Below are 24157 nucleotides of genomic sequence, written 5' to 3' on the forward strand. Positions count from 1 at the left end.
AGTATCAGTAGATAATAGTTGGCAATAATTAAAAAATATTTAGCATGAAACAGAATTGATCAATTAAAAAAATCGGTAAATCAAAATCAAACAAGTAGTAGCACAAATTGATTAACATATCATTTATGAAAAATGTAAGGAAAAAGAAAGTACTCAAAAAATGATTGACAAACAGGATTCAGTTGTAACAGGAAAAGTTACAGAATGAATTGTTAGTACATGCAATAAGATATTGTATAAAGGCCAAGAGAGACAAATTGAATAATATTGCAAAGGAAGCTAAAATAAATAGTAATATTGTATAAAGTAATTAGCAAAGGAAATGAACGGGAAGAAGAAAATCTCAAAGATAATAACAGGAAATATTTAGATAATAATACGATAAGGCTGATGTATTAAATTAATATTGCATTCAGGTGTTTATTAGGTAAAAAACAACAACATGCCTCAGGTTATCAAAGACAAAATTATTTCTTTACTGGCATTTGCAAAGAAGATGAAGAAGTGCTGTACTTATTAGAATACTTTAACGTATTCTACCAACTGTACTTAAGAAAATGAGATCTTATTCATAAACTGTTAAAAAAACTACTCCAGCCATTTCTTAAGACAGGGCTAATATTCAGTGCAATTAATTTGCAATGTATTGCAGATTTACTAATGTAGCACCCAAAGGACAAAAAAGCTGGACAATGTAATTATAGCAGTCTTACTTCTATTACTTGTACGGAACCAATAATTAAAACCAAGCTAGAGAACCTACAGTATATGGCAATAGAATTAAAGGAGCATGAGATTATAAAATGTAGGTATTAAATTTGATAAAGGTTTTTCAACACACATCAAAGAAATTGATATGTATAAAGAAGACAGGATTAGCAAACACATAAAACAGCAATTTAAAATTAAGTAAAATAAATTAAGCTGTCTACTTTGACACATCATTTGCATTTTCTAAACAATGTGTAGACTAGGAATAAAAAAGATAAACAGAATGTTAGGTTTGACAGCTAATAATAAATTAAGGGATGTTATGCTAGAATTATACGATTATACAATAAATTAGTAACATCTCATTAAAATATTGCTTATAATTTTGCTGCTCTGAAATCAGCCCAGAAAAAAACAACAACCGGACAAACAAATATCCTACTATGACAGGCTAAAATAAATATTTTTTGGCTTGAAAACAGAGGTCTATATTGCCACCAGATTCAAGTATTCAGAATGCACAAAATCAACTGAATCGACCTATTCAGAAACAGTGAAACATGACCCAGAAATACATGTGAAAGAGCATTGAAAACTCTGACCACTGGGCATTTTTTTTTTACACAAAGGCTTGTGGGAGGCTGGAACAAGCTGCCCAGCCATATTGTCAAAACAGATAGTCTGGCTGCTTTCAAGGCTGGATGAAATCCTTCCATCAATAAGCTTCTACCAAACAAACAAGAGATACAAGTGGAAGCTACATAGAACAGCATTTAAAACCGTGAACAGAAGGCACATTTTTATACAAAGATATGTGGGAGTTTGGTACAAGCTGCCAAAGCAAGTATTTGAAACTGATACTCTGGCTTCCTACCAGAAATTACTTTATGAGATAACTCCCAAACAGACCAAATGGTTTGAATAGTCTCCTCTCATTTGCAACATTTCATATGCTCTATTTATGTTCTTAAGCAAGCTAAATGGGCTGAAGGGCCTTCACTTGTATTTAACCTGTATCATACACTTTTGTTTAAAATTAAAGACTTTATACAGTATATGGTATGCCATAATCAGAGTTTTCAAAAGGACAATTATAATAGTATGAGGCTAATTACATCTGTAGGTGTATCTACTATAGATGGTAATCTATCTTTCAAGTGAATTTGTCTGACAAATGATGGTCAATGGTTACATTATGCACCTCCCATTCCAATATAGTAAGATATACTAGATTCCACAGGTTAAAATTATAACAACTTCCTTTTATCTGATTTGAGGGATGTTTAGACATAAAGAAAACCAAAGGTATGTACAGTAGCAAACCCTCTGGTCAGGTGACATATTTCGGAAGACCTATACAAAGTACATTTTGGAGTGTAGGTCAGACTAATTTGTTACTATTTACCCTATACAGGCATTCTACAATTGGGTATTTCTCTTTCTCTATTTTAATCTAATTCGTAGTAAATTCCCAGCGGATCCTGTTTGGCTGAAGATCCAGATTTAACCTTTGTTTATGCACTCTTGGACATTGCAGTCATTTGGGTTGTGTAATTTACCTGTCTGCGTTTACAAGACTCTACAAGACTCTTTGGAAAAAAATTGTACAACTTGCCTGAGATTTTGCTTGTCGTATTAATCATTGCAAATATCAGAAAATCCAGTTTGGCCCAAGGCTGGAACTAAATTGAGTCTCAAGACAGATCAGACACAGCAACTGCTGGTGTATTTTAGTTCCCTAGTTCTTTTAGCAAAGGAGTCATTTTTTTTTTGCAGTAGATGCTATTGTATCTCATCAAGGACTTTAACGTTCTAATTTCCTGGGAGCTGACTCCTTGAGAAAGAGCTCTCTTTCTCTTTCGGTTCTCTTTTATATTGAGAGAAATCAGTTCACTGCATACCTCCATTGGTATGAGCTCCAGATATCTCTTCTGCATCAGTACCGATAGAAAACAAGGATTGGCTTTAGTGATTTACAAGAAAATAAAGAGAGAATTAAGCTATGAGACTAATTGGCTTCATAACATGTGAAAGGACCTTAAAAATGAATAACTTCACTTAACGTATGTATTGCACAAAAAGTGATCCTATTTACAGCGGTAAAACAATCATAAATAAAACAAAGCTGCATTTAGTTGAGCATAACTGAAATGACTCAATGAAACAGACTCCACTGCCTTCAGTTTCATATTGTGACGGTGCCCTAACTCTAGGTCACTGACAGGACTGCTGTATGTTACAATATAGTACTTGCCCTAAGCACCAGAAAGAAAAACTATTCAAATACAGTGAATGTAAGAATGAGACTCAGACTTGTAACTTTGTAACTGCTGTGCCCGAGTTTGCTAACTTAAGTAAATGTTTGTTTTGTCCTAAAAATTATTAACTATAGCACTGTGCTGGACACATAAAACAAAGTTTCTGAGGTACTGTAGTTACTGAAGAATTACAGTATACTTACAGGATTATGTTTTATATTATTTTTCTAAACAGGTTTTCTGAAGAAGGAATGCTTTTGCTGTCTCCACTACTGCAGTATATCAAACCTTATTTTGTCTCTCTCATTTCTTTCTTAATAAAAATCATTTTAATGTCACATTATGAGTGATATTTGTGATGTGGAAGTAGCTGCTATATTTTTAAACAGGGTTCAGAGGGATAATTGTCTAGACGAGTGATGCACACTTCGGGCACAAGTAGCTGTCTGACACACTCCTAAACAGTAAAGTTGCTAACACTAGCAAGACAGCAGATCAGCAGACAATTTGATCCCAGTATCTACCTATTTGGGCCTAAAATATTATAACAAAAATACAGTACTTATATTTAACAAGTGAAGTGCAGAAAGTTACAGTATATTAAGCACTGAAGCAAAAACAACAGTATCTCAATAACATCTCTTACAGTCATGACCAGTACCGAAAAAAAAAAGTTTTAGACTGACCTTGACAGGTGCCATTCAATTCTTCATATCCTGCTTGACATATGCACTTTCCAATGGGCACCAGCCATTCCCCTTCAGCGCTGCAATGCATCCTGGGAAGCTCTTCAGCTACAGAGTTGTTGACACAGGTTCCTGCAACCTCCAATAGTTGGGAAGAGTCAGCCCCAGTAATGGTATCCGGGAAGACAGCCAGGTTTTTGATAACAGTGGGGCACTTTTTGTAATAAACACGCACTGACACCAGGGCAATGCATGCACCTACATCCTGAAAAGCCAGGAAAAAGCCCTTCTTAGATAAAGGCCCAACATCTCTCACCTCCGTGTTTAGCTTCATCACCCTGTCTCCCAGGTCAAGTTCTGTGAAGCTCTCATCAGCAGCAATAGTATCAATCTTGTTATACTGGCTTTCTCGGACATTCCTGCCTTCTTCATCATCTGATTCAAAATAATACATGTTGAAAGTCTCCTTGCAGGTTCCCAGCCCTCCTGGCAAACTGTTACAGTCCCGCAATGTGAACTTGAGCTCAATAAAAACCCTCTGGGCACCTTCATTGAAGATCCAGTTAGTTTGGAGCCAATTATTCTGGTTGTGTTCCATTACCTTGCAGACTTGGTAAGTATGGATTGGAGCATAGTTTTCATCAACTTCCCCTATCTCTTCCCACTGTGGAAAAGTAAAAAAACAACAACATAAGAAACATGAATCTGTACTATGCATCCTATAAATTCCTTTATTTAAATTGTGTTTACCAAAGGGTTTTTTTTCCTAAATCTCTTAGATATTGATGCAATTTCTATTTTGTAGTATTAAAATAAATAAAACAAACTCATCTTATTATCATTAACATTTTTGAGGCAAACCTAAATCAATTTAGGTGCACAAGTTATCTTAACGAGTCATAAATTTGTTGAATGGCCTCTGTATGTGTGCAATAATATTAGTTTTAATAGTATAAATGCACCTGTAAGGTCTCTCAGCAAGGTAGTGCATTTAAAAAAAATGACACTTGAAGACAAAAGGCTTTCAGAGCAAATTAGGAATAAAACTGTACAAAGACACAGAGCAGAAGGGTATAGAAACATTTCAAAGACCCTTATTATCTCTTACATCATGGTGAAATTGATCATCAAGAAACTGAAAACACCTAGACATTACCTACATAAAGCCTAGATCAGATCCAAACTGAATAGCTGGTCAGAGAGGAAACTGGGAAACCACCCATTGGAAAATCTTCATAGAACAACAATGTCCTGAACACTCCACATGGAGATTGCATGGAACTTAAAAAATACTGCGTAAGGTGGCAAAAGATTTTGTGATCAAATTTTTGTCTAAATGCAAAGTGTTACATCAGTTCCAAACCCAACATAGCGTACCACTCAGTCAGCATAATCCCAACTGTCATAATCCTGTTGGTGGTGGCATTAGTTATAATAATAATAATAATAATTGCTTACACTTATATAGCGCTTTTCTGGACACTCCACTCAAAGCGCTTTACAGATAATGGGGACTGCCCTCCACCACCACCAATGTGCAGCATCCACCTAGATGATGCGACGGCAGCCATAGTGCGCCAGAACGCTCACCACACATCAGCTATCAGTGGGGAGGAGAGCAGAGTAATGAAGCCAATTCATAGAGGGGGATTGTTAGGAGGCCATGATTGATAAAGGCCGATGGGAAATTTGGCCAGGACGCTGGGGTTACACCCCTACTCTTTTCGAGAAACGCCCTGGGATTTTTAATGACCACAGAGAGTCAGGACCTCAGTTTTATGTCTCATCTGAAGGACGGCGCCTGTTTACAGTATAGTGTCCCAGTCACTATACTGGGGCATTAGGACCCACATGGACCGGGTGAGCGCGCCCTGCTGGCCCCACTAACACCTCTTCCAGCAGCAACCTTAGTTTCTTCCCAGGAGGTCTCCCATCCAGGTACTGACCAGGCTCACACCTGCTTAGCAGCAGTGGGTTACCAGTTGTGAGTTGCAGGGTGATATGGCTGCTGGCATGTTATAGTTCTACTTCTCATCAGCACGTCTTGGAAAGCTTGTCAAGACTGCTGGGAATATAGATGGAACAAAGTACTGGAATATCTTCGACAAAAATCTCCTTCAGACCTAAAACTGGGACAAAAACCTGTCTTTCAGCTGAACAATGATCCAAAGCAAAAGGAAAAGAAAACACTGGAGAGGCTTAAGATTAAGAGGATGAGCGTCCTTGAGTGGCCCAGTTAAAGACCTGACTTTATGTATATCCTATTGAGAATAACATACTGTATTGTGTTTTTAAAAATGTGTATGCACTATTTTGAAATTTCACACAATGTGACACCCTAGAATGTGTCTGAATACTTTTGCATGGCCTTTGTATATTATATTCTAACATATATAATTCTAATGTGCTGGATCATGACCAAAGGTGTTATAAAGCTAAAAAAGTGAGTACTAAATATATACAGATATACTTAGATATAAACACAGAGGATAAGAAAGCAAAAGAAAAGATTTCACATTCAGAATATTCTTGGCGAATACTTATGCATTATTTATTATTTTAACTAGGAAATTAAAATTAGGAAACTTTCAGTTCATTTTATTAAACCTTCTGCTTTAAATCCTTTAAACATATAAAATTCACAATAATTGATATTTTAATATATAGTTAATTACAGGGAATAATTATTAAATAACTTTTTCATAAAGACATGTTTGTTTACTAAAGTAGGTTCCTAAAATATGTTTATGAAAACAATAATTTTATCACTGATTGTATGGTATTTACTACAAGAATTATGGTTTCAAACACCATAATTCATTTTAAACTACTGGTCTATGCTTCAAGATTTATAATAAACATAAATTAAATATAGTGAGATAACTTCTTGACTGTCTTTCTTAAACTGTTTTTACAATAGCTAGTTTGATATATAATTTAAAATATCGGTTCACTATAGTCTCTTACAGTTTCGTCGACAGTACATACTACTGTTGGCTGTATAAGAACAGCATAATAAATGAGCCATGGTTTATTCTGTCTTTGTATACAGGTACTGCACAGTTAAACATACTTTTAACTTTTTAACTATAACTTTTAACTATGTTAAAAAATGTGCAGAAATATGGTAAATTATTTTTACATTAAATTACTTACATTGCAAAGTTATACAATTTTTTCCTAACATGATAATTACTGCATAAGCAATAGTTGATATTTATTGTTTAAATACAATATTGTTCTCAGGTTTGAAATGCATACTGTACCTGTATATATAGGAATGTATGTGATTCCATACTTTTAAATAATTTTTCCAGACAAATATTATCTATTAACCTAGTGTGAGATCGGTACTTTGGTTTTTGATATTGAAATGAAGAAACTTTAAAAACATCAGCATTAGCTCATGGAAGTTAAATTGAAGTTAAAAAACGGTGCAGTTCAAGACACACCGTTTTTAAATCCTCTGAAAGATTCAGTGTCATTATTTTTAATGACCAGATAGAAGACAGGAACTTGTTAAAGACACAAAAACACTGCCTGAGAAAACATGGAGAGTATCCATTTGGGGAACTGAGGGTTGCATCTCTGCTGTTTGCAGATAATATTGTCCTCTTTGCCTCATCTGACTGCGATTTCTGGTGCGCACAGGAAACGTTCGCAGGCGCGTGTGATGCAGTCTGGATGGGGGTCAGCACCTTCAAGTCTAAGGTCATGGTTCTCTCTAGGAAAACAATTACTTGCTCTCTTCAGGTGAGGTGGTAACAGCTTCCCCAGGAGGAGGAGTTTAACCACCTTGGGGTCTTGCTCACAAGTAAGGGTAGAGGGGATTGAACAATGGATTGATAATATTTATGCAGTAATGTATCAAACCATGGTGGTGAAGAGGGAGCTGAGTTTTTCAGACGAAACTCTCAGTTTTCCAGTCAATCTATGTCCTCATCTTCACCTATAGTCAGAAGTTTTGGGCAGCGATTAGAAGAATAAGATGGTACTGTAGGTGCAAGCAGCGGAAATAAGGTTTCTCTACAGGGCTGCTGGGTTTGCTCTCCATAACAGAGTGAGGACCTCAGAAATCTGGGAGGACCTCCTCCTCTGGATCAAGTGCTGCTCATGTCAAATTAACACTCCTTTTACTACAGTAAATACTGTAAGCTTCACTTCAAGTTATTTCAAATGAATTGCCTATTGGATTTACTAAATGTTTAAAGATGAACAAGCTTAACCTTAAAAACAAATATAATTTTAAAACATATATAACCCATACAAAGTTTTGTCACTAAGAGATGTTTTTGTTTTCCAAAAATGGTACACACTGTATACTTGCAAACAAAATATACTTGCTCTTAGAATTTAAAAAGGCTACTTACAGTATGCTTCAAGAACTGATGTAAAACTGCAACAAATAAAATGTTCACTTTTAGCTAAGCATGTACATGGTCAATATTCAAGGGAAGAAAGGCAACAGGGACCCTACAGAAGTCTATATATAATCTGTTTTGTTTGCCTAACCACATACAGTACAAACCCTAGATAAAACTCTGTAGACATTACCTTTAAGAAAATAAATTCCCTAAGATACTGACTGGAAGAGCAAAACATTCTCTAGGGATGGGGCCTCTGTGCCTCTCTGGCTTTCTGACAGCTCAGAGACCAGTTGTAACTAGTCACGTTAGCAACCAGGAATTATACAGAAAACTCAGAGAGCCTGAAAACTTCTCAGTGACCTCCATCACACTGAAGACCTCTCAGCAGTGGAACTCTCTAGGGGAAGGAGTATAGATTTATAGCTATAAAAAAATCTGGACTGATAGCTTCTATATTATGCTGTCTTGTACACTGCAAAATAGCAATATAAACAAAAGCAGGGTCAAGCAGTTTGCTCAAGAAACGTTTCAGCATTAGTCCTGTCTTTTTCTATCATTCTACATATTTAATCTAAAAAGTATCTTGTTTAAATTGAAAAGTATTTCAGTGTACAAGAAGGGATATACCCCTTCAGTTAAATCGACATTAGCAGTAAGATTATGCTTATAGTTGATAATTATTTAATACTAACATACCGCCTCTACTAACTAAAAGCTCCTATATAGTGTTTCCTTATTGTTATATTACATGAGGATCAGTTCTGAAAAATGCACTACCTACAGTATATGTGGCATATGGGATGAATAACTTAAGTAGTAAGTTACAAAGTAGGAAACAAGTCCAAATCATTCTCAAAGCACCATAATATTTACAAAATGTCCACATTAAAACAAGCAGCACAGAGTTATTGTACCATTTTCTTTTTCATTGTATGTGAATTTTGAGGTTAAAATGATACGATTCAGGTTTATGTTAAAACTAGACAAAAGACAAATTTATCAAAAGTACAGTACTTGCTAGAGTGCAGGAAGGTAAAATATTCTGAATACCAATTCTACTAATAAAAAATGTACTATTGCCAAAAGTAAGATTTAGTTTAATTTCTTCTGTTTGAAGTGTTTTGAAAAACTACTGTAAGCAGGGTGTTACAGAATGAAATACATAATAAATAGAATACCTGCCATACAGCTTTTATTAGAACTTGAAGATGTCATAAAAACCTGAATTGCAAAAACAACTTCAAAAGTCAAAGAAGGAACATTTAATTATTATAATTAAGAGCCACAAATAAACTGTTTGATAAATCTGTTTTTAAGCATTAATATTTTTTTAAAGGGTGGTTACATGCCATGAGAGCAGTGAAACCAAACACAGATTTTGTATTATTTAAGATTCAACAATCAGATTAAGCTCAATTTTACAAACTACAGTGAACAGCTAGCAAAATGAATACAAATCAGAATACATGGGTATTATGACTGTGAAGAGTTGTTTATCCCTTCTGTTTCACACAGATTGTATTATTGATGTTTTTACATGTCAGTCTTTGAATAATGTGTTATGGCCCCCATACAGTAAGTGTCAAGAAGAAATAAATTATTCTCCTTTTTCTATATGCATGCTGAGCACGGATTACATTGTCAGTTTTGTGGTCTAAAGAGTGATGTACTTATCTTTTTACTTAATGATTGATCATTTCTTAGAAAAGATTTACATTAATCACGTGTTCCTATTCTTAATTAAACTATTTGGACAGCACAAAAACAAATCAGTTAACAAATGTATATGAAACATCCAAACTGTGGAGATGATGGAATTGTGTCAAACCACCTCCAAACTGGATTTTAAAGTACAATCCAAATTATGAAGAATTTAAAATGTCCATTAAAAGTATATAAACATTTTAAGAGTAACAACAGAAACAATGTAACAATAGAGCTTTGATAAGCAGCACACTTCCACACTACCACCATTTATTATCAGAGAATCCAAAAATGTGTTGTTCCATAGCAATTTTGCTTAATTGCACTTAATAATATTGCTAGTATCAACTTCCATTTAGCCTTCAAAAAAGATCATATCTAGTACAAATGTACAGTACTCTAACCCTTCCTTTCCAAACAATAATTTCAATGAGAAGATATTATTACAGTCACAGCTTTACTACTGACAATTGGGCCCATAAATCAATTTCGGATCTAACATTAATCATCTTTTCTGTAATCAGCAGCTATTCACTGCAAATTTACATCTCATTTCTGCTAGCCAAATGGTCACATTAGGGCTTTGAAGCTTATTCAGGCTTAAATGATTATATTCCCCCTAATAAACACTGAAGTCCTTTCAGTCAGATGGCGTGAGCTGCATTAATGGCTCAAGATAGAGAAGAAAGAACTTAATCTGAATTTCTTCATATTGCAGCAAATGGGATATTTTCTCATTTTTACAATGTATCCAAGGCATCCGTGATCTTGGAAATTCTGTGGACATGACAAGTGACAACAGCACATCATTGGCAAAAATGGATTCTTCAGTTACTTTAGAAAATCTAGGGTCATAACTTTTGTGTTTGAGTGTAAAAATACAGTATAAAAGCATAAATTGAAGGCTTATCCCCCAAAGAAATAATTGCTGAACTAACAGTACTATCTGGGCCTGTTCAGCATTTATGAAGTAGAACTATTTGTGTTTTCTTGTTCTTGTCTGGTGTTGCATTGGTGTTTTAATACTTAACATAGCCTTTGCTGATTTTGTAAAATGGTGCAAAGTGATACTGAACAAACAAAAGCAGAAAACATTTGTTATATGAAATGTTATGTTATATGAAGCAGCTAAAAATTAAAGATGTACAATTCTCCTAATACAACATTTCGGTTTCTTTTTTGTGTACCTCTAAAAGTATTTACTGTAGTTGTGTGCTCAAAACAATATTGAAAAGGTTTAAATTATGATTAAAAAATAAAGCTTTATAGGCTAGCATTTTTTATTTCAGAATGATTCATGGAATGGAATATATTGCTTCAATTCTATTTTCATTTGATTACTCTAATTTATGGTATATCCTCTCCCCTCTAGACTTAACTGCTTAAAATCTTTTATTTATGTGAATACCAATTCCATCACACAAAACTAGTTGAAATGGTGCTCAAAGATAATTGTGTGTAGGTCTTCAGGTTTATTATTATTATTATTATTATTATTATTATTATTATTATTATTATTATTATTATTATTATTATTATTATTATCAGTGTCTGAGTGTGCTGGCTGCAAAGAAACAAGTACAGTTTAATTCTACACTAAAAAGTAAGCTGGTAAGCATTCTTGTGTATTTAGTATTATTATTGTATTATTAACAATGAGTAGGAGTGGAACTATTTTATTGTTAGAATATTATGTAGTTATACTGTATATTAAACCTTTCTATTTCTATTTCTAATTATATTAAATCTTCTGTTTAAGATAATAAATACATTTGAAAATGTGTTTTTTGGTATGCTGTTGCTTTATTATATTTTTATGCAGGGAAGTGTGGTGATATGAAACTTCCCTTCAAAAGACGTTTAAAGGAAACTATGTCACAGATGTCACTGTTGTAAGAGTGGTGCATGTCACTGTTGTAAGCATTGTACAGCAACAGCAGGTGAACAGGACTTAAGTCTTACAATGTTAATGGCCGTTGTCATTTTAAGATCATTTGCCATATATATACATAATTAGGAACATCCAAATAAAGACATTGCCCAAAGGCACTATAGGATCTTGTACAGATGACCTGTACCGTTACACAGAGGACTTAATGTTTATCAGGTAATTAGCTTTGCCATTATCTGCATGACCACTTTCTAATCCTTGTGACAGAAAAACAAATCCCATTAAATCAAATCTTATCTTTGCAGCCTGTTTTAAACCAACTGCTTTAAATTAGTTTAGTATCAAAAAGAAACATCTATACTATGATCTCTCTCTATTCATCCTTAATGGAAATTTATTATAAAAAAACAGAGACCTTATTAAGGTAAAAAAGAAATATATAATACAGAATTGGGGAGGAATGGTGCCACAGTGGTTAGTATTGCTACCTCAGAATGCTGGGGCCCAGGGTTCAGCTCCCAGGCTGCTATCTGCATAGAGTTTGTATATTCTCCCCATGCTTGTGTGAGTTTCCTCCAGACGCTCCAGTTTACTCCACTATTTCCAAGACAGAACGGTAGGTTAACTGGTTACTAGTAAAATTGTCCCTGATGTGAATCTGTGTCTGCGCGTGCCCTGCAATGAACAGGCGTCCCATCCAGGGTGTACCCTAATTTGCAGCCTGTTGCGTGCTGGGATAAGCCCCTGTGACCCTATATTGGAACAGAATATGGAAAAGATTATATAGAGGTTAGAAAATAGATGGATAATACAGAACGGCAAGAACACAAGAAACATTTATTTTAAAAATGTTGTAAATGCAGTATTTTAAGAATACAATAAATGCAGAAAATGATGCCATCTGGTCCATCTTTCTCATTTGGTAGTTTAGTGGAAAAGTGAAACTAAAATTTCATCCAGTAGTTTCTTAAAAGTTCCCTAAATTTGGCACACCTATCTGAGGCCAGTTCCAGATACCCACAACTCCTCATATAAAGAAGTGTATTTTACTTTTGTGTGTAGCTATGTGCAATTCTGCATTACCCGTGTGATATGTATAGTGTATTACCTTACTACTAGTAATACTACACATTGTGGACTTATTTCACTTGTCATGTGTCTGTCCTGTCCCCGATTTTGTCCACAGTTCTCTTGCAGGTCTCTTCTACAGTACGTACTATATGCCATTTCCCCTATTTTGCATCATCTGCAAATTTGCACTAGTTTGCTAACTATACCAGAATCTAAAGCAACTGGCCTAGTTTTATTATTATAACATTGTACAAAAGACACACTACTTTAAATTATGTATAGTAAATATATCCCCACTATGATGTCTTCATCTTGTTTAACACAAAAATAGATAACTACATTTTACACAAAAGCTCCTTGTCCAAAACTGTCCTGTGCTGAAATGTCATACTAGCATTAGAGAAAACTAGAGATGGATTAAGAAAATGTAATAAAATCATGCTTAAAAACAGAGACATCTAAGGCAGAATGATGCCAAATAGCTGTAAAATAAATGAATATGTAACAGCAGGGCCTACAGTCCTGCCAACGAAAGAACATGGTTAATTATGAGAAATGAATTAGGTTAGTATTAACACATGACAACTACAGATCCCAGTGCATTTTTCTAAATGTACAGAGGTTTATTTTAGTTTTCCTTTATTAAAGGTATCCCGTCACAAGGATCCGATTTTAATTACAGCTTGCTGATGCAACTGAATAAAATGTGCTTAAGAAAATCCACACGGATATTGACAAGGTAGGCTAGTTTTAAGTGCAGTGTCAGAAAAAAAAGCTAAGTTTTTCAAGGTGTTTTGTGTTAGAAGACTACATCTGAATCATTCTTTAGCTTATGGTCTGTGTAGATGAAAGACAATACACAAGAAAAACAAACAGACTTTAGTGTAGTGTGGAATATGGCAAACTATATTGTATATTGTATTTGGGAGCTAATCTTTGTTATACAAAGTGTTCTTCCTGAATTAAAGTGCCTTTTTCCTTCCTTCATTTTTTCAGCACAGGTAAAAATAGTTATTTCTTAGTGTTTCTTAGTGGCCATTGAAACTTGACAGCCATAAGTGAAATGTTAGTCAACATTTGGATTTTTTAAAATAAAATATAAAAACTCATTACTTACGTCTATGCTTTTGACAGAGTTTAAGAAGAAGGGAGTAAAAAAAAAACCTGTTACACCTTTAAAACCTCACAGACTGTTGTAGTTTTTAAAACAGCTTAAATGTAATGTAACAGAGAAGTACTTTAGTAGATTTGTCTCTGTCTTAACAGTACTGGATTCTTGAAACCTTAACCACTCTCCATATATACTATTTAACATGGCTGTTAGCAAAATATACCCCCACATTTGTGTGATGTTGAATGATAAAGTTAATTAAAATAAAACATTGTCTTGCTTAATCTCTCCTGTGATCGTGGCCAACATTATGTTTTTTTTGGACTGTACATTATCTCCTGAGAACAGACTTTTACTGGTGCCTACATAGCACAGTCCTTTCATTTTGTAACTGGAAATGTAACAACTCAAGGAAAACAAAATGTCAAATACCGTATTTAGCACACAGAAAATAAAACGTTTGACTCCATAATATTTTCTCATATCAGACCCTATTTTCTTCCTAAACGCAGACAATGCAGAGATAACTAGCCCTGCAATAAAATGACTGGACACAGTTTTATACAGTATGTATAAGTAAATGACAATTATCTTTGTGAAATGATCAATGTAAATTTACAAATAATGTACAAGCTAAGTTGCGACAATACAATATTGTTCATACAGTTAAAAACAAATAATGTATAAAATGAGTATTTCATTTAGGTGCTCACTAAAAGAAGTTAACAGCATGCCTCGAACTGTGGAAGATAAACGTTCTGTGTTAAACAGGACTGGCACAGAAGAAGTAGGAGTGTTTCAGATCATAGAAGCACTCAAGATTAGTTCATCTCCAGGGCACGTTGGTATCCTACAATTTGTATTTAAAACAAATGAGATGTTATCCATAATCTAGTGGTGCATATTTTTCAGTCTTGTTAGATTTTTTTGTTTTAAAAGGACAGGCATAGAACATTCTATATGTTTTTTTTTAAGTTTCAGAAAGTTTGTGATAAAGTTCCTCCTAAAAGATTAATTCTGAAATTAGAGAAAGTAGTCTGTTGGGGAAATTAGTGTTTGGACTGAAAATGAGTTAATAGAAAACAGAGTACAAATAAGGAATGAATGTTCAAATTGGAGTGATGTAATTAGTGGAGTAGCACAGGGATATGTACTAGGACCACAGCTTTAACGCTGGTATAGTTAGTAATTCAGACATGTTTGCACATGATATGAAAATTGGACGATTAACAAACAATACAGAAGCAGCAAATGAAATTCAACAAGATTTAGATAAAATTCAAGATTAAGCAAAAACCTGGAAAATGGCATTCACTTTAGAATATGGCATGCAGGCATATAGCAAAAATTAAATGTATAAGTACAAAGCAGATGAAGCATTGGGTTTGAAAAGGCTGCTTATAAAAAAGAGATTTAGGTGTTTATGTTGACAACTTTACATCTTCTAGACATTGTGGTAAAGAAATAAAAAGCACACAAATTGTTAATTAATATGATAAAATAGTAGAAGTAAATCAAGGGATTTCTATTAAAATTTTACAGTGCACTAGAATGATCTAATTTAGAATTATAGGCACTATTATAGGCACTGTTTGATTCACCATTACAATATACCTACACTCAGATATGTTCTGGTTTTTAAAGGAATGTCTTACACTGACAGGGCTAAAATAACTGAAATATTTCAATCTTAAATCTATAAGGGTTGAAGTACTCAAATTTCCTAAAAGCACAGACAAAGACAGAGCCCAATGGACATCTTCAGAATCAACAGTGTAACGCAAATCTGAGGACACGAGTGGAAATTATGTGTAAGTGCTTTTTAAACTTGGATCAGTAGGCACTAATTTATGCTAAGGGTTGTGGAAGTATGGGACAAGATATCTAGCCTAGCCATGTTACTGAAGCTCATACCCTGGCTTCTTTTAATAAACAGCTGGATGAGATCCTTGGCTCAATTATCTACTAACATCCAAGCAGGCTACATCAGCTGGATGGCCTCATTTGCATCTCTTAATTTCCTAAACTGAGTGTATACAAGAGTCAGCTCCCAATCCCCATGCAATGCATGGCTAGCTCTGACGTACTCCTATAAACCTTTGTTAAATCACACTCAATGTTCCTATCCATCAGAGAAAGCAATGCATTCAATATGTCTGTGGAGAACATTATCTTTAACAACAAAATAGGATGGCACACACAATACAACAATTTGATTCCCAATTGAATAAATAAAAAAAGTACTAAGCTACATGTAGGGACAACAATATAGAACAAACCACATGGTATAAGACTGAAGATTTCCTAACATAATGATCTAGTAAGAATTAGCAGGCCTTTTATTTTCATATTTATTTTTCCAATTATATTTTTTCAGTTCTCTATTTTATTTGGGTCAGCCATGTTTCTGCCTTGGTCCAAATATGCACTCGCATCAGAAGTTATCCAAAAAAGTCACTGACTTGTAGGATCTGACCTGAGTACATTCAAAATTTATAGACACATGTTGTATGTGACTTTTCAGGAATAACTTAAAAGGTGGGGATAACCTTACCAGAAATAGCCAATGTCCCCTTTCAGGAAATATATATTTATAGTCATTTAACATCCATTCACGGTAGTAATAGAAATAAAATATAAAAAAATAAAAGTTGCACACCTTCCTGAAAAACTGTTTGGATTCAGAGTACTATGGTGGATACACTTTATTTTATGTCACTTTCTCAGGAAAATGGCCCTTCTTGTAACAAATTAAAGTTCAATTCCTAACTTTTCTGAACTGTGCCGCGACATCTTGCATCTCCAACAGACTCCTTTCACATTGAGGTAATTGAAAAAAATAGGCTTAAAAACTCAGATACAGGTCAGCCATGCAGGCAGTTTGTTTCAGCCTATTCACCTGTACAGCTTCTGTATATTCTATGACACGCGCTGACCTGCGGAGAGCCGCGGCTGTGAGACAGGTGAGGAAACCAACCGTAGGGTTCCAATGAAAAGAAGCAGGCAAGCGGCGCAGAGGATGAACAGCGCAAGCAGGTAGAGCCACAGCAGGACAACGGAGAGGATGTGCACATAGTCAGTGGCTACGCAATCGGTATGCGAATGTGCGAACTGGCGTGGTGATCAGACACTGTGAGCTCGAGATCCCCCGGGTGGTACTATCTACAGTATACGTTTCAGTCAATCCATCCATCATCAGATCCATTTGAAGTTTCATTGTTATATATCATTCTTCATTTTCCTGTATTTCTAAAACTTTAGATTTCTCTTATCTTTTGTTTTAGAACATTATGAAAGAGCACTTTTCTGTGTATTTCATAAAATTGCTCATTTTCAATAAATCTCTTCTTTTTAGTTTCACTCTCTTTATTTTCTTTACTGTGACTCAGGCAACTAAAACGCCATGCTTCTATTTCCTTTAACTATTACCCTGTCTCCTGCATTCATTCCATTGCGATTTGTTTACAAATATTTGTCCCATCAGCATTCCCAGAAACACATGCACCTCTCCGTCATCCTCTCAGTAATGAGTCTGTTTCAAACAGTGCACACAAGGGTCTCAGTCAGCATCCCAGCTGTACAGAGCAACCCACTGGTTTTAAATGAATAACATGTCATTATTTCCCATTTTTCAATGTGCATAAAAAGGGAACCTCTCTAACCCTGTCATCAAAACTAGAGGTCAGGCTCAAGAGATGGTGTATCTGCCTGAAGAAACATGCCTCCTGCAGTGGCTGACCAAGTAACAAATGCTTTATGAAGGCACTAGTTTACTTAATGACATTTGTACCAGTCTGTGTGTTGGCAGGAAAAAGCTTTGAGGGTAAGGGTCAGGGACAGCTCGGGCCTTTACTCACAGAGAAAAAGTCACTGGTGCCTTGTGCCAGCAAAAAAGCAGGGATTTAGCTTAGCTCTTCTAAATCGCATGGATGGTTTTGGACAAGGAGGGCTCAATCCAGAGCTTTCACAGCCAGCTCAGGAATCCTTAGCAGGCGAGGACAAACAAATAACTTCAATGAGGCTCAAAACCACAAAGCAATCTTTCACATTCTGCATGACAAATGTTACTGGAATATAACAGAAGGGGTGTGATGTGTTTGCAACTCATTGGAATATATAAAATTATTGTTTGAATGTATATTCAAGGTTAATATTTAAAGAAAACATATCCCAGTTAAAAGACTTTTAAGATACTTAAAAACGTTCATTAAAAAAACACAATTTACAAGTACTGTAATGAATTATTTATTTACAGTTAAACTATGTATGTATTTAATATATTCCAGATGTTACAGTGGTAAAGTACTACTGTATATACTGTATTCAGTATGGTACTGTAGGTCATGTCTGCATGAAAAGCCATTCCACGATGTCAATTACATACTGTATAGATTTCATTTTACTGTGATTCTGAGAAAGTCGAGAATGATCTCAACCACAATAACTTTAAGTTAGAAGATATTGTGTCTAAATTGATTGGACATGTAATTCAATTGACTGAAGTCAGTCTTTCTGAAGTCATCAAAACCCATCTAAACCAGAACTGTCATGACATACAGTATCTGTCCGAATCTGTCATGTCACGGCAAACAGTAACATATCCTTTGCAATTTCAAAAAAAAAATGTTTGCAATTTTCAAGAAAAAAACAATCAGAATTTGGTAAACTGAGATGTTTAAATCAACAGTTTCTAGTTAATACTCTGTAGTTATTTTTTGTATTTGTATCAGAACAATTATTTTAACAATTAACATTTTATATCATACTTCACAATATGTCTCCATATCAAACACAGATACAGATCTTTGCACTCATAGGGAATACAAACACAAAATAAACTAATATAAAATAATCTAAAAAAGGTTGAGCCAATCACATACATCTTAAAGCATCTTCTCACGCTTATTTTCTATTTTAACTTCACTTGGTGTGTATTGAATAACAAGTCGCAGTCTGTGATTTAACTGGACCCATTCTTCACTGTAAGGGGATCGATCCCAGCAGAAACATGAGAAACTAATCACAAACACAAATCCTGAGCAGGGTCGATTCTCTAAGGCCATACAACCATTATTGTGTAAGCCATCTAAAAAATGCACTGAAAAATGGAACCGAGTTCTCAGAAAGCCAGCTACCAGATAAATTCATATCACCTGTAAATGAATGCATTACAAAAAGAAAGTCAGGGGTCAACGACAGTGAAGAAACAGAAAAGAAAGGAAAGTGGGATTTTATTGTATAGTAAATGAATATCAGATGGAGTAAGAACAATATAAATAAAGAATCAAAAAGAACAGCACTCTACCACTAACTTATGTGTTGAATATATTTAAAATTTGTATTTACAATTTAAACTGTGTATACTGGTACTAAATAAAATCTCATTTCCAACTCCAGGAAAGTCAAGGAAGTCATCTATTAAAGATATCTATCCTGAAAATGTTAGTGCTGTAAAAAACGAAATACGATTTTTAATACAAGTTACATTGAAAAGCCTCTGGGGCCTATAATCAAACCACTTAAGCACTTAAATCGCCATAGATAAAAAGGAGAAACTTAAGCAACAAGTATTTTGAGTATTAAATCTTTGTGATTGAATGTGTTCAGTTTATTTTATCTCATGCATGCATCACTGACGCAATTATAGTTTAATATTATGGTTCATCTGCTGCAAGAGACTTAGTTTTCAGCATTAGCAAAATGGTCTTCAAAACTTTGTGTGGATTTTCTCTAACTTTGTTGAAAGGTTTTGTTTCCAGTAAAGCTGGAGAAAACATAGATGTGGACAACAGAAATAAAAATATATGTTTATCACTTAAATTTTGAAATGTAAAATGTGCTTTGTTATAAGAGTAAAAGAGTAAATCTACCAACATATTTTTGAAAGTGCTTTAAACCTGTTGAGAATGAGTGTAACTTCATTTTAAAAGCTATTAATTATAAAAAAATCACACTTACAGTACCTATTTTTTCATACAAACAAGATAAACACGTCTATCTGTATGCTCCAACACAACAGCACAATGTATGAGGGTATGTAGGTGCTAAGAATGACAAACTGTAATTACTTACAATAATATAATGGTGTTACTGTATGTCACTAGCACTATCTCACAGGATTAAACTTGTTTTTTTATGACTCAACATAAGCACCTACAAGGGATTTGCTAACTATCAGTTGTAATCCTGTATTACTGCCAATTATGTACAAACACAGCAGTGACTGGATGATTAACTGCCGTATTACTAATAGGAAGTTCTACTCTGGGAAAAGTTAAAGTCAAAGTTTCTGCTCAAAATTAAACAAAATCAAACACCCTTCCAAGTTACACATTCATTTTAGTTCACCTCAAATCTTAGAACTTAAGTCTTAAACAGGGTAATGGGAAGAGGATCCAGGTTTAGGAGGAGAGATATTTATACATTAGATGACAGAATACAGTGGAACCAAGACAGAATATTTATACATGTTCACCAGGATTTATGTTAATGCACTAATAATGTTCTCTTAAAGTAATAGAAAACATGCACAGTCTACTAACTACAAAAATTGTATTATTCCATACAAAACTTTAAACTCTAGAGATATAAAAGGGGGTAATGCAAGAAAAAGACAAAGAGCTTCCCTGAATCTTTAAAACAACCTACAGGATCTGTGTAGGCAAAAGTTATCCTTCTCCTGTAAAAAAATACATTTGTGACCAAGCTCTATAAATCAGTGTGGAACTTTAATTCGCCACAATTTATAATTCAGAACTTCACTAACATTCCAATAATGACTACAATATTTGGGGTTTAACTCAGCTGGCTGAGGAAGTGACAGTAATAGCTGAAGATCAGCTGTGACAAACACCCTCACTTAAGAGGAATGAGCCAGGGAGAAAAGTCTGTAACAGTGAAGTTGGGGTGAAAATAGGGGTGCTAGAAAAGATGGGTGTAGAATTTTGAGCAATCAAAGAGTATTAACTGTAAACATGGGGGACTGGAAGTGCAACAATAGAATTTAATCTCTCAATCTCGTATTGAATAAAAACCATGTCAGACGTTTGGTTAAAATCTATGACGAAACAAATCAACAACTGGAAATGGGTAGCATACATAATATTTTGGCATTAACTCACCCAGCTGAGGAAATGACAGTGCTGGCTAAAGATCAGTTTTGGCATGACACCACTTAAGGATCACTAAAAATTAAAACAGATCTTGAACAGAGTGCTAAGAGTAAGTTGGTTCAACTAAGAAGTTTCACAGAATGATTCAGTAGCTAGCTTGTTTGATTGAGTAGATTCAGACGTAATATTTCGTAATTATAAAAAATAGGTGAAGATGAATGAAGTGAATGAGAAGCAGGTATGATGTGGGTTACAGAATGCAAGCAACAGATGAAAGCACTAGTAGCACTAGGAGACTAGGAGTTGCTAGCTTGAGACTGGAAATCTGTGATAGGCAGTGGAAGACAATGTGATGACTCAGAAGAGTAACCTGAAATGGAAGTAGGTAGAGAGCTACCACGTCCTTAAATCTTCTAGAACAGAATGGATCAGGAGATATGCCAAATAAGGGCAGAATAGTAAAATATCAGTTACACTCGCAGAAGGAAGCACTGGGAGAAGGAAGAGTCGAGGGCCAATAGCACACCAGTTGGACACCAACTGATGAAAGGGGTAAAGGATGGGGGAAAACCCATTGCCACAGACAAGGATGGTGAGGGCTGGGAACAAGGAGGTCTGGACCCACTTTAGACAAACGAAGGGGAAAGTTTGGGGTCAGTGACTCGGTAGCCTCTTATGAGGACAGCTAAAAGAAGGATGGGGACATATTTTAAAATGCATAAATGTTCCATTTTCATGTTAATGAAGAATTTGCCATTGGTTTTGGTGAATTTTAGAACGTTGCCTGCCATATTCTTACCTTTCTCATTATTTACAAGCTGTAAATTTAAAAACATTTGTCCATGTTTATATACCACACATTTTAGTAATGCTCATTTTCCACACTAATTCAAATTGTACTCCAGAACATGGACAATATCCAGTCTGTTATAAATACCTCCACTACTGTTAGAAAACAAAAAAAAAAACATTCTGACATCAGAATAGGCCACAAGCTGTGCTTTCCCTGGAATAAAAGCTCTATTAGGTGAGATGCATTTCAGTAGACAACAGAAAAATCTGGGTCAATGGCCTTGAACATACTAATATTATAAATTCTTAGCTAAAAAAAATGAATACTTATTAACAGGAGCTAAGGAATAATACTGTATATCATGAATTGACATTAATTTTCTTCTTGTATATAGCAACATTTTAATATGTAAAGACCAAACAAAACAGTATCTACTGTAGCTTCTAATCCTTTGGCAATTGTTGTTGCTCTTATTGTTAATGTTTTGGTATTGTTGTTGTTTTTATTCAGTTATTTACAGCCACACAGATAAGAACTTCTAAGAACTTTGTATTTTTAGCTGTATTTTGAGCAGCTTCTACACAGATGACATGTTCAATGATTTTGTCTGCTCTACTTTTTCAGAAGTTTAGTGTTTTTTCCATGTCTGTTTCACAGCATTATGATGATCAAACAACTGTATACATTTTCTGGTGTATGTATTTCTTAAGGAAAATCATTTCACTCTCACTGTTAAGGAAAGTAGTCACCACATTACAGACTGCATATTTTTCATGTTGTTTAGTAAGTACATTTCTTGGTAAACGTAGAAAAAATAAATGCAAAACCAGCAGGTAAAAAGAGTGCACTATAAGGTTTAATAGGCATGTGTTATGTAGGTGTCTTAAAAATACCTACTGTACTAAGTACACAAACTGCAAGTTGGATGTACAATGTATGTTAATACCACTGTTTTTGTCCTTTACTGTGACAATACCATAATGTTTTCTTCTGTTTGAGTAACTTATAGTTTTAGTTTGGGTTAATAGGATTAATTCTTCTTATTTTAATTGTATTAGTTCCATCACCTATTATTTAGCACAATAAATAGAATTTATTCTACAAATAGAATGTTTTGTTTTACAGCACTTCAGAGATGTTTTGGGCACAACAAGGAGCAGCGATGAGGGCTTTGGACTCTTGCTTAAGAGTTCAAATCCCAGGGACCAAGCAAGATCCTTAAGCAGGTACTTCAGTTAGACAGCTCCAGTAAATTCACTGCTGTATAAATGAGGACTCCATGCTGAAAAGAGAAGAAAAGAAACACAACGTTTTGCACCCGAAGCAGGCTCCACAGCCCAAACGTTGTGTTTCTTTTCTTCTCTTTATAGCATGGAATAAACCTTTAATTGTTCCTTTGCAGCCTATGCATGCTGATGCAGTTACCTACTTGGCCTAAATGGGTACTCTCTCAGGTCATTACTGAAAATCAAAATCACTTTTCAATGAACCTGAATCTGGGTAAAATAAAGGATTAAATCGTTTTGTTTTTAATTGACTTAAAATTCTTACCTTTTTGTTACTTAAAAGTTTGCAAAAAGTCTTAACCTCTATACTGCTCAAGTCCTATACTGGGAAATATAATTAAATAGTTTGAGCACATTTACATTGTAATTAGATCACAGAACAGTTGTTCCCTTGAGGAATCTCATATACACACAAAAAATACTAGCTCCTAGCGCTGGTACTTCCTCCTAATTTTTTGTCTTAAAACCTTTCTATTCACTCTAGGGAATTTCAGACCTTGAAATGTTCTCTCAGTATGGAGACTGTTAATGCAGTTTGCGGCTTTTGTTTGAACGGAAAGACTTACCCCATTCTTTGGATAAGCTATCCATCCCAGGTCACCCATTACAGTTCGCGAGTCCAATAAATTCACTGCAAAAGTATAGAGGTAAAACAATCTGTCAGCAATTACATCAAAGTACCTGTTTAAGAAATGTCTTAGAGTCACTGAAAAAGGCAGGAACTGTAGCTCTATCAAACTGAGGTCTATCAAAAACACGTAAATAAACTGGTAACTACATAAAAGTCAGAATACACTTATAGTTTCTATTTTATTCATTATCATTCAGAAATGCAGAATACAAATATTATGTTATCACTTGTATACAATAAATTGCTGCTCAAATCTTGTAATACCCAGTTTTTCAATTCAGCACTTTGTAACTTTGTAAGGAAACTATATTATTGAAGTACTTAACAATTCAGGAATATAAATGTGTTATTTTTGTTTTGTACAGCTAGCAAAAAATCTATTAAGGATTCTGTAATGATATCAAGAATAAAAGCAAGTGCCCGTTTTTAACAGTTTTATTAGGAAATCCCACTAGTATATTAAGTGCCAAAATAAATCTACATGAAGATCGTTCTTGAGATTTTCTATAACTCTGCAATCTCTTTTGTTTCTAAGC

The 24157-nt window shown here is 34.6% G+C and overlaps 1 protein-coding gene across 3 annotated transcripts in view; it reads right to left on the minus strand.

Moving 5' to 3' along the window:
* unm_sa34860 (un-named sa34860) overlaps positions 1-24157 on the minus strand; it is a 142803-nt gene that overhangs the window by 110655 nt on the left and 7991 nt on the right. For all 3 annotated transcript variants that reach the window (XM_088630235.1, XM_088630233.1, XM_088630236.1), the window contains exons 2-3: positions 23557-23621; positions 3656-4319 (exon numbers count right to left, since the gene is read on the minus strand). In XM_088630235.1, coding sequence (XP_088486361.1) covers positions 3656-4319; positions 23557-23621 — 729 coding nt within the window. The remainder of the gene's footprint in view (positions 1-3655; positions 4320-23556; positions 23622-24157) is intronic.

Source organism: Lepisosteus platostomus, chromosome 4, assembly GCF_059453375.1.
Source record: "Lepisosteus platostomus isolate fLepPlt1 chromosome 4, fLepPlt1.hap1, whole genome shotgun sequence".
NCBI classification, from domain to species: domain Eukaryota; kingdom Metazoa; phylum Chordata; class Actinopteri; order Semionotiformes; family Lepisosteidae; genus Lepisosteus; species Lepisosteus platostomus.